This window comes from Plectropomus leopardus, chromosome 12 (assembly GCF_008729295.1).
Source record: "Plectropomus leopardus isolate mb chromosome 12, YSFRI_Pleo_2.0, whole genome shotgun sequence".
NCBI classification, from domain to species: Eukaryota; Metazoa; Chordata; class Actinopteri; order Perciformes; family Serranidae; genus Plectropomus; species Plectropomus leopardus.
The window spans coordinates 21,361,726-21,372,256 of NC_056474.1; the positions used below are offsets into that span (position 1 = coordinate 21,361,726).

At 40.9% G+C, this 10,531-nt stretch overlaps 1 protein-coding gene across 2 annotated transcripts; it reads left to right on the top strand.

Moving 5' to 3' along the window:
* Positions 1–1,724: 1,724 nt before the first annotated feature.
* On the top strand, positions 1,725–9,564 carry LOC121951592 (intracisternal A particle-promoted polypeptide). 2 transcript variants are annotated; one of them, XM_042497973.1, is made up of 10 exons: positions 1,725–1,768; positions 3,095–3,504; positions 3,593–3,804; positions 4,403–4,622; positions 4,719–4,874; positions 4,984–5,151; positions 5,250–5,387; positions 5,846–5,968; positions 8,113–8,333; positions 8,411–9,564. In XM_042497973.1, the coding sequence occupies exons 2-10, from the start codon at positions 3,168–3,170 to the stop codon at positions 8,633–8,635; spliced, it is 1,800 nt and encodes a 599-aa protein (XP_042353907.1). In that variant the 5' UTR covers positions 1,725–1,768; positions 3,095–3,167; the 3' UTR covers positions 8,636–9,564. The 2 variants fall into 2 exon arrangements, with proteins under 2 accessions (XP_042353907.1, XP_042353908.1); XM_042497974.1 differs by having other exon boundaries at positions 4,728–4,874.
* The last annotated feature ends 967 nt before the right edge of the window (positions 9,565–10,531 follow it).

The window sequence follows — 10,531 nt, forward strand, 5'->3', positions numbered from 1 at the left end:
TGGCCTAGAGTAATTTAATCAGTACTTGATAATATGAGCTAGTCTCTGACAAAGCCAGAATCCACAGAAGTCTCAAACTTGTGATGTCATAGGGTATAAAGTCTGGAGCTGCTCTATAGAAAATGAATGGGAACCTGATTTTGTTGTCCCACAAAATGTTTGTTTTCTTTTTTTTTTTTTTTTTAAATTCAAAAACGAAATGAGCTTTATTTTGTTTTAGTGTTCTCAAGTGTGAAACTAAAAAAAACCCATAGACCCAGAACATAGCCCTTTAAACACAGAGACTGCAGTGAAGAGCCACTACGACGACCCTTCTTTATGCCTCCTTTGAAATTCTACACAAAACATGACAATGGCGGCAGCATTATGCTCCAGCATGTGAATATAGAGCATGTGCCGGCATTGCGGAATCAAAAGAGGTATGACAGGCGTGACGTAACACAACAGCGTCAGCAGTGAGGCAGCATAATAGCTCAATATTCCTGCCTTGAACATGAAGCATAAAAGGGGATAACTTCATCTATAACTTCTTTTACCACTCACTGTCTTTTACCCTTTTCCCACCAAAATTTGTGTGTGCAGGCTGTTTTTTTTCTTTTTCAAAAATGGGTATACCCGCTAAAAATAGGCTATAGACTGCTTTTCCATTATCTGGAAAGCACAGCTGTATACATGGCTCTGCGGCAAACGACAGACCAGCAAACAGGGAAAGAGTACAGAGCAATGTGGAAAGAGGTCTGTGAAAACTTTACAGTGGTTCCTTCTCTTTATATGTATCTCTTACTAATTCAGTCGCTTTGTCAAACTAATATTAATAATATTTTTGGATGATCTTAAACAACAGGAATACAACATGTAATTTTTGAAAGTGAAGTTCCCCTTTAATGAGTCATATAAAGATGATATTGAGCTGGGGGACATAGGGCCCGCTGAAACATAGCTTATGCTCCTGTTGACACATATTCACCTTTGAGTTTTATGTAAGCTATATATCACCACATATTCTTTTTTAGCCCCACCGCTGGCAGTTATATTGTGGGTGACACATTGAAATAGCAGGAAATACAAGTCAAGTGACGGTTATGGGACTTTTTCCTGTAACTGTCACTGGCGTTTTTCACCTCAGCTCAGTGCACCACACAGGTCTAATGGGCCCAAAGCAGTGCTAGAGTCCTGTATGTAATAACTGGTTTCCAACACAGTGTTTAAACCAATTTGATGTCAAGCTACTGATTAAAACAAACTGGACTGCCCGTTGTGACTGGGTAAGAGTAGGCTAGCTCGTAGGCTTGGTCAAGCCTCCAGTGGAGGATGGCTTCATCTAAAATTACCATTATGCTGGGGGCTGACATGCTAAGAATACTATGATAATTTACATGGTAGGTTTCTGTGGCTTGTTGTCAAGGACTTAAGTTTATCCCCTAGTTAAAGGGGGACACTGCCACCTGGTGTTGTAAATTATAACAAACCCAGTGAGAATTCATCGGTTAAATGACCAAAACTATGCAAAATTATACTAGAAAAACTATTGAAACAAACACAAAAATAAGACATACTTTCGTGTAATTTAAAGCTGTGTCGCCCGGGAGAGAAAACGACGGCCAATGGCGAAGAAATGATACAGATATCAGAAAATGGCACATTCTCAGGGATCGGCTAGTTGCGACTGGTGAGTCGACTGCCAGGCCAGAGCAATCGATCTAGAGAGCTGTGTTGACAGTCTGCAGGGTGACGGAAGTTGACAGCATCCCCATCAGTAAACTTATGAGTAAGTCGCTGTTTAAACAAGCTTAATTGACATTTTTAGCCATAGAAGTCCGTCGTTCTCTGAGAGTTTCCACTCTCTAAGCAGGGATTAGTCGAGCTGCAAAGTTGACTCATTTGATATTTTGCAGAGGATGATTGAATCCACAGTAGCGATCTGTCTGTTGGCTAGCATGCCCGGCTAACGGCGGTGGTGTGTGATTTTTTGCGTGCAAATATAGCAATAAAGTGATGGACGATAGCTTATCTATGACTGCATCAGTGTGTTTTACTGTGACATCATCCAGAAAATCCGTTTCTGTACGTTTATCGGTTATTACATCGCAGACGTTGCCACCGTTTTGTGTTGTTATACAATATTAAAGGGGAAAACACCTAAATTTAGAATTCCAGGGTTATTTCCATGCGAGAGTTCAATCACTATTTGTGATCATAAGCTACTCTCTATCTCACAAAGCCAGAAACCAGGGAAATCAGTCTCACACTCATGATTTCATTAAGTATGAAGCCTGACGCTTCTCCACAGACTATGAATGGAAGTCTGATTTTGTGGACCCACATACTGTTTGTTTTCTTCTTTTTTATACCCAAATGAGGTTTATAATATTGCAGTGTTTTCAGTTCTGAAACTAAATATATACACATATACTCAGAACATCCCGTTGGGTTCTCTCAGGGTCATTTAAATATCTTTCACGATTCATTGTCTATGGAACAACTCCAGACCTAATGCGCTATGACATCACATTAGCACACTAGCTTTTGTTTTTGGGAGATCATAGTTCATTCCTGCTTCTACTGTCTTTACCCTTTGAAGCCTGGACATCAGTTTTATTGTGCTACTTTCAGATGGCTTTCACAGGCTGTTTGACCCTTTGAAACCTGAGCAAATTGGTTTGATTTCTTTTGAAGACAACTATTCCAGAAATTGCAAGAAAATTAGTAAAGGGTAACAAGAAAATTTCCTTAAACTTAAATAGGGAAAATGTCCAAAAAACTACATTTATGTTACTGAAAAAATGTATAATAAATTGTATAACATAAAGACATATACTTTTTAAGATCATTTTATTGTTAGTTTTTGTCTTTTTGCTTTATTTTCAGGTAATTTTCACTTGATTTTACCATTTTTAAATTTTTTTTTTTTAGCCGTGTTTTGCTAAGTTGCTTCTTGCCTTCTCCCCATGTTTTAGAAAATCAAACCAATTTGCTCAGGTTTGAAAGAGTTAAACTACGGAAACAACGTATGCATTTCAAAACCCGGTATAGTTAGTGTCAGTGACTTTCTGTGTATTTTGGTGTTGATGCCTTCAGCTCATGTGTCTTTCAGGTGTGTTATATCCTTACACTCACTAGGGAGGACGGTTTGTCCTCCATGTTCACACACTCCTGTCCGAGCTGCTATGTCCTCCACCTCCGTGTCAACATCAACTGGTTGTGGCGGTGGTGATGCTGCAGCTGCCATGCAGGCGTCCGAGCAGGCTCTGCTGGCCTCAGACCGCTATGCCAGACTCATCCTGGCCCAGATGAACAAGATGCGGCTCCGCACTGATTTCTGTGATGTGGGGCTGAAGGTCGGCAACCGGGTCTTCAGGGTCCACAGGCTGGTGCTTGCTGCTAGCAGCCCTTACTTCTCCGCTCTGTTCTCCGGCGGGATGAGGGAGGCAGATAAAGAGGAGGTGCAGATCCTTGGAGTGGAGACTGAAGTCTTCGAGGTGCTGCTGGAGTTCATATACACAGGTCCGCATTCATACTGATATTTCCACCATCGTGTTGAAGATCTGTGTATAATTTTGCACCATTTTCTTAATGTACCGTTTTCTATCAGGCGTGATCAGTGTGACAGTGGAGAACGTCCAGGAGCTGATGGTGGCAGCAGACATGCTGCAGCTCAACGAGGTGGTGTCTGTCTGTGGAGAGTTTCTCAAGGGCCACATGGACCCGTCCAACTGTGTGGGCATCTTTCAGTTCCTGGAGCAGATTGCCTGCATGGAGATGCTGGAGTTCACTGAGAACTACATCCATGTTCACTTTCTGGAGGTATGAAACAATAAGAAGCACTGCATGTCACTTAATCTCTCTGCCAATATGGTGTTAGTGTAAAGCTCTGTTTTGTGTTTACCTGGTAAAGTAAAGCTACATGTAGTGTTGTCAGAAATACTGATACATATCAATTCTGAATATTTCAAATGGTTTCAAAACTAATTCCAGCTGTGCTTTCTTGCTCTCACTGATGGTTCATGTTTACTGCAGTCATTCTGCTGTTTCCTTCTGCTAACCAAAAAAAGAGAAAAAGAAATGTCATTGTCATGTTACAGCCTTGTTATATTTATCTTTTTACCCCCCCAAAAAATTAAATGCTGTCAATATTGTTTTTTTTCCATTGAAAATTGTATTGAATATTGATAGTTTTCCAGGTATTGTATCAAAGCTGGAAATTCCAGTATCATGACAACACTACTGAGATGCACATTAAATGTGTTCCTATACTGTCCTTATTCAAAACAAGCCCAGTCAAACACCATCAGCATTTTATCAAAATGGTAGATTTATTTTGCGAAAAGCATTTCAACTTGCGCTGAATTTTCAAGTTTGATGCTTACAAGATTTCCTTTTTTCCCTTTTTTCCCTTTTTTAGGTGTGTGTCACTGATGAGTTCAGGGACCTGTCAAAGGATCAGCTGGTGAGGCTGCTCAGAAGTGAAGAATTGAGAATTGAGGATGAGTACCAGGTATTCACTGCAGCCATGGACTGGGTTCTCCAAGATGTGGCGAAGAGGAAAAAACATGTCGTAGAGGTGCTGGAGCCGGTCCGCTTCCCACTGCTTTCTCCACAGAGACTGTTTAAGTACATTGAAGGTGAGGAAACACCCCCCTTCCCTTTATATTTCACATACTTTGTAAAACATTGTAAACAACATATTAAAATGTTTGCCATGTTAATGTTCATTAAAGGTATTTCAGACTTCAGCCTGCGGGTGGCACTGCAGACTCTACTGAAGGAATACACTGAAGTCACAAAGTCTCCCAAAGAAAATAAGATGTACAGTCAGTTACAACCAGCCAAGATGAGACCCAGAAGAAAAGCCAGGAAATACCTCTATGCCATAGGTTCTGCTTTAAGTCACCTTTTTGAACATAGAAAAATAACCTGATGTTTTAAATCTGAAATATCGGAAATGGCATTTAACCTTGGACCTTTGTTTTTAACTCGTGGCAGGAGGCTACACTCGGCTGCAGGGCGGCCGCTGGAGTGACAGCCGGGCATTGAGTTGTGTGGAGCGCTTCGACACCTTTAACCAGTACTGGACCACTGTGTCGTCCCTGCACCAGGCCCGCAGTGGCTTAGGGGTGGCGGTACTGGAGGGCATGATCTATGTGGTGGGAGGTGAGAGAGCTGAGGCTGTCTTGTTTTTGTGTTCAAGGCCCAAAACAAAAGAATCTCAATAACAATGAGTGTGACAAGGAACAATTCTTATCCACCAGGGGAGAAAGACTCAATGATTTTTGACTGCACTGAGAGATACGACCCAGTGACCAAGCAGTGGGCCGCTGTGGCGTCTCTGAACTTTCCGCGCTGTGGGGTTGGCGTCTGCCCCTGCCACGGAGCTCTGTATGCACTTGGTAATATCACAGTAGCACAATTTTTAACTAAAATACATGTAACACAAACAGGTGGTTCAGATATAAAGGGGCACAAATCATAGTGCTACTCAGCATGTGAAAACTGTAGTGTAATGTTAAAGGTTTTGTCTCTGGAGGAGCTTTGTTAAGTCTAAGAAAATGACTCAAGCGACATCATTAGTGAGCCTGTTTACAACCAGTATTTTTTTTGTGATTAAATTTTTATTAATGTTTTAACTGAAAAAGAAGTGGAATGGAACATTATATTATCCAAAAAGCATATAACAGTGGAGATAAATCAGCAGTACAACCAGTATAAACATGTTTCTTTGATTATCCAATTACAAGTGGACAGCTCTAAATCGGTCTCTTCACACCTAGCATTAGATTTCGCCTCCACATGCATCTCAAATGCCACACAAAAACCATAAGCTGATGACTGTACTGTGCCTCTGTAGGTGGTTGGATTGGTTCTGAGATTGGGAAGACCATGGAGCGATATGACCCCGAGGAGAACAAGTGGGAGGTCATCGGCAGCATGGCAGTTCCTCGTTACTACTTTGGCTGCTGTGAGCTACAAGGTGTGTTCCTCCCCGTTTTTTGCGCGCAATCCAGTGCATCTTGCAAGTTTAGTTTTGTTGTCAGTGTTCAGACACAATTTCACACACACTTTGAAATTCTTTTCTTCTCTGTTGACTTGGATACTTAGTGAAGTAGCTCGAAGCTAAATGCTGTTGTCAGGGATGTATAAATTACAGAGGGGACACACTTTTTTTAGAAGGCAGCATTGGAACCCTCCCCTTTTTACAGTAGGAAAACTCATATTTAAAAACAACAACAAAAAAGGAGAAATTGCACTCACTAGGTAATAATCAAAGTTTGATCCATGAAAAAACAAGTTGTAGCAAATTTAAATTTCCCATTATAGTATGGATAAGTGTGTGTGATTCTGAAGGCACGGGAGTTGAAATGGTGTTTGTATCTTATAAATCGTTATATATTACAAAGAAAGTATGGAAATGTATGAAAATGAGAATAACTTGAAAAATTAGAAGAATTTCCTTTTTTTTAAAGAGTGAGTGTCGACGAGAGAATTATAGCCGTGATGAAATACAGTATAACAGCACGACCTCGAGTGAAATGGCCTATTACTTTTATACAAGCATAGTTTATTAGTTAACAGTAATACAGGACAACAGATTATGGTTTGTTTGTTCATCCAATGATTTTTTTGGCTCCTCCGACACAAATACTTCCGCAACCACTGCAAGTGATAGCTGTTGCCTAGCAACTTTTTCCTGCAAACTAGCATGTTATTTTGTGTTAGTAATGTCTACATGTTATGCGCATGGCAGCTGCTTAGTATCATGTTTAATTATCTGTGTTTCCAGTTAAATAAGTTGTGTGTCTCTCTTGACTTGCCGAAGCGATTAGGAAGAATCCTTACCGTCTCATAACTGCAGTCTCTGCCGCCTCCAGCTGCCTCACTTCGCTGAGGAAACTCTGGCTCCCGTCGCCAGTGAAGACAGACGAGAGGTCAACCTTTAGAGTCCCTGCCGGGCAAACGACTGTCAAACATCCCGGCTTTAAAAGGCTCCTCCTCTCCGCGCCACAAGTTCGTAGTAGCGCACAGTCTTATAGCACCAGGCGGGGTTAGCCAGCTAGCTATACTGAGGCAGCTAAGCTAAAAACAACAGCGCGGTAATGGCTCCACAACTCCACAGAAAAGCCTTCACAGCGGCTTGTTGAATAACTCCGCTGCCACCAATGTAACAAAGCGTCCCGGGTTCGCCTAACTGGATAACTAATAAAACAATAAACCGGAGGACGGTGTGACAGCTCCCAACAGCAACGGCTGCCTTTTTATTTTCAGTTGCCAAAACTTTCACACAGGTATGAGCGCTGAAAAGAGTGGAAGTTCCCCCCATTACCTGTTTTTCCCTGCTACCGGGCAGCTCCAGAGGGACACACAGTAGGCCTCCAAAACAGTCCGTTACACTACAGTCTGCAGTAAGGTTAGATAACTACCGACGGTTAATGTAGACCTAATTCACGATTTAGAACAGCCTTGAAGCGGAGTGATACACGAAGAGTTAAAAGTCCCAGCGCCGTTGTAGCCTACTTCATATCAGCGCTCGTGGAATGCCTCTGGACCAATCAAATTGCTTGGTCTGAACTAACTGCTGTATAAAAACTATTTTAGTGGACCTCCCAGTGTCAACTTTGTAATAGCAGACACATTTCAAATTTCTAGCTTTGTGGGGTTTAAAGTAGTTCAATTTTTATTTTTGATATATCTCTAAACGTGTAAAAGAGATGAAAAATGTTTCATTTTTGCATACTTTGTTAAATATTATCATTCATAGAAATACTCCACCTAACACATTTTACATTATTGCTACACCCTCATTGTTACTGGTCTTTCAAAAAGGTGTCTGTGCAAAATTTGTTTGTGACAATTTTGTATTTTTAAAGTGTTTTTGCTCTATTTTTTATACTGAACAAATAGTTTGATATTCCTTTTGGTTTTACATGTAGGACAGATATAAGGGCACTATTAGTGCAAATTTGAACTTAATCCAATCGATTGGTGTAAAAAATTTTGCCCCTGGGGTGAATCAGTCTAGCGATCAATTTTTAAAATCACTTTGTGCTGTATATTTTGTTAAACACATCCATTTTCTGAAAACATATCAAAATTCTGCCCCTGGTTAACTCTTTCCAGGATTTATTTATGTAATTGGAGGAATCAGTGACGAAGGAATGGAGCTGCGTTCAGCCGAGGTGTATGACCCCATCTCCCGCCGATGGAGCGCCTTGCCAGTCATGGTCACACGTCGAGCCTATGTGGGCGTCGCCTGCCTCAATAACTGCATTTATGCAGTGGGTGGCTGGAATGAGGCACTGGGTGCACTGGAGACAGTGGAGAAGTACTGTCCAGAAGAGGTAAAGTGGGACAATTTAATATTTAATCAGTTTTCTGTGTGTCATAACTCCTTACCTCTGTACTTGTCTTTCTACAGGAGAAATGGGTTGAGGTGGCCTCTATGTCTACTGCTCGTGCAGGTGTGTCAGTGTCAGCAGTTAATGGGCTGCTGTACGCCGTCGGTGGCAGGGCCGCCAGCAGAGATTTCTCTGCCCCGGTGACAGTGGACTCTGTGGAAATCTATGACCCTCACCTGGACACCTGGACTGAAGTCGGAAACATGATCACCAGCCGCTGTGACGGCGGGCTGGCTGTGCTGTAATAGCCAAACTGTGAACGTCCATATCATCCCAACACAGCAAACGTTGAAGAAAAGCTGCACCTTAAGAAACACAAAATTGTTTCTGTCTCAAATAGGCTTTCACATGATCATACTCTATGTGTTACAGATGTGTATTTCTTTTTTATTTGTCCATAACATTTGACATTCATTGAACATTTGACAGTAGATCTGAAACTGGAAAACTGCCAAAACTGCTTACACTGTTACACGTCTCGTCGTCACTAAATGCTTTTACAAGAATATCCGTGGAAACACACTTGTGTTCCTCTCGTGTATTTGAAGACAAACGATCCTTGTGATAAGGATATTTTTCACAGCGGAGGGGGTCTTTTTTAAATGGACCAGAGTTTTTAGTCTCGAGTGTAAGTGTCCTTTGGGGTATACTGCGAACAGTTCTTGGATAAGATGTGAAAGCACTGTTTTTTAAATTAGTTTTCTCTTTATGTTTTTTAAAGGGACACTTCACTAAAAAATCAAAAATACAAACTCTTCCTGTTCATGCTGTACAGCTATTTAGATTGTTCTGGTTTGAGTTGCTGAGTGTTGGAGATATCGGCCGTAGAGATGTCTGCCTTTGCTCCAATACAATGTTTCTTTTCAGATATCGAGACGTGGTTACTCAAGATAATCCACAGACCATGTTGTGTTTAGTTTCATGTAGGAACGGATGTAGGAAAAGGATCTTTTTGCTTCCAGACTACATTTGCCTACAGTATCTCCGCGAAGGAGGAAGCATGCATCTGCTGCTAGCACCACTGAGCGAGCTAATGTTACTGCTCAGACAAGAAGGACGCCATTAATGTTTACATCTCGTACTGTCATGAGCCTCTTGTGCATAAAAAGATGCACGCTTTGAGCACCACAAGCCAAGTGGCATCTGGTTCCATTATATTGGAGAGAAGGCAGACATCTTTACGGGTGATATCTCAAACACTCTGCAACTCACACCAAAACAATCAATAAATAGCACTACAGGTAAAAGGAAAAATAAGTATTTTGATTTGGGGGTGAATTGTCCCTTTAAAGAAATGTTTGGGGTGAGTGCATTGCTACTTAGAAGATTTATCAAACCACTTGAGGCTATTTAATAATGGAACCAAAGTTCCACGGTATGTGATTCCTGTAAATAAGTATAAACTTGAACAGCACACCAGTGCAGTTATCACTCAGTAAATCTCACTGGATTATTTTTGTATATACAATACTGTAAATATTCGTGCCTCATAGCCGCTATTACACTCAAATCCAAACAAATGAAAAGTGTTTTGTCATTTCACTCATCAGTGCCGCCTGACATGACCAGAATTTACATTTCAACTTCCTGATGTTGACATACACAACATAGTTTTTTGACAATGCACATATATAGAAATGTTGTTGGTTTTTTTTACCTTCTTTATGGTACGTTATCTTGTTTCATATTTGGATATTAAAGCTCATTACATCTGCAAGCTGAGTGGAGACATTGCACAGTAACAGTATTTCCTGTTATCATTTTGACATCAGCAGACTATTGTTTCAACAGTAATCTTTCATCTTTCATTGGTTGCTTTTCAGAATTAAATAAAATTCATAAAGGAGTTATGTGTGTGCAGGGTTTTAAGGGTTGGCTCAACTCCATCAAAGTCACAATAACACTAACTAACCGATTGAGGCAGCGTTAGACCAGCAGCTCCCATGCTCTGCAACATAAAATTACTGTTTTTGTCAATGGAGTCTAGTGGCTTTGAAGAGAGTGATTTAATGGCTTGAGTTCTCTGTCAGAATTTGCTGATAGCAAGGTACAGCAATGAAATTATTCTACATATAGCGTACAATTTAACTGGTAGATTTTTTTCCAGGCCTCCACAAATGCGCCTGACTTCGAAGCCAATT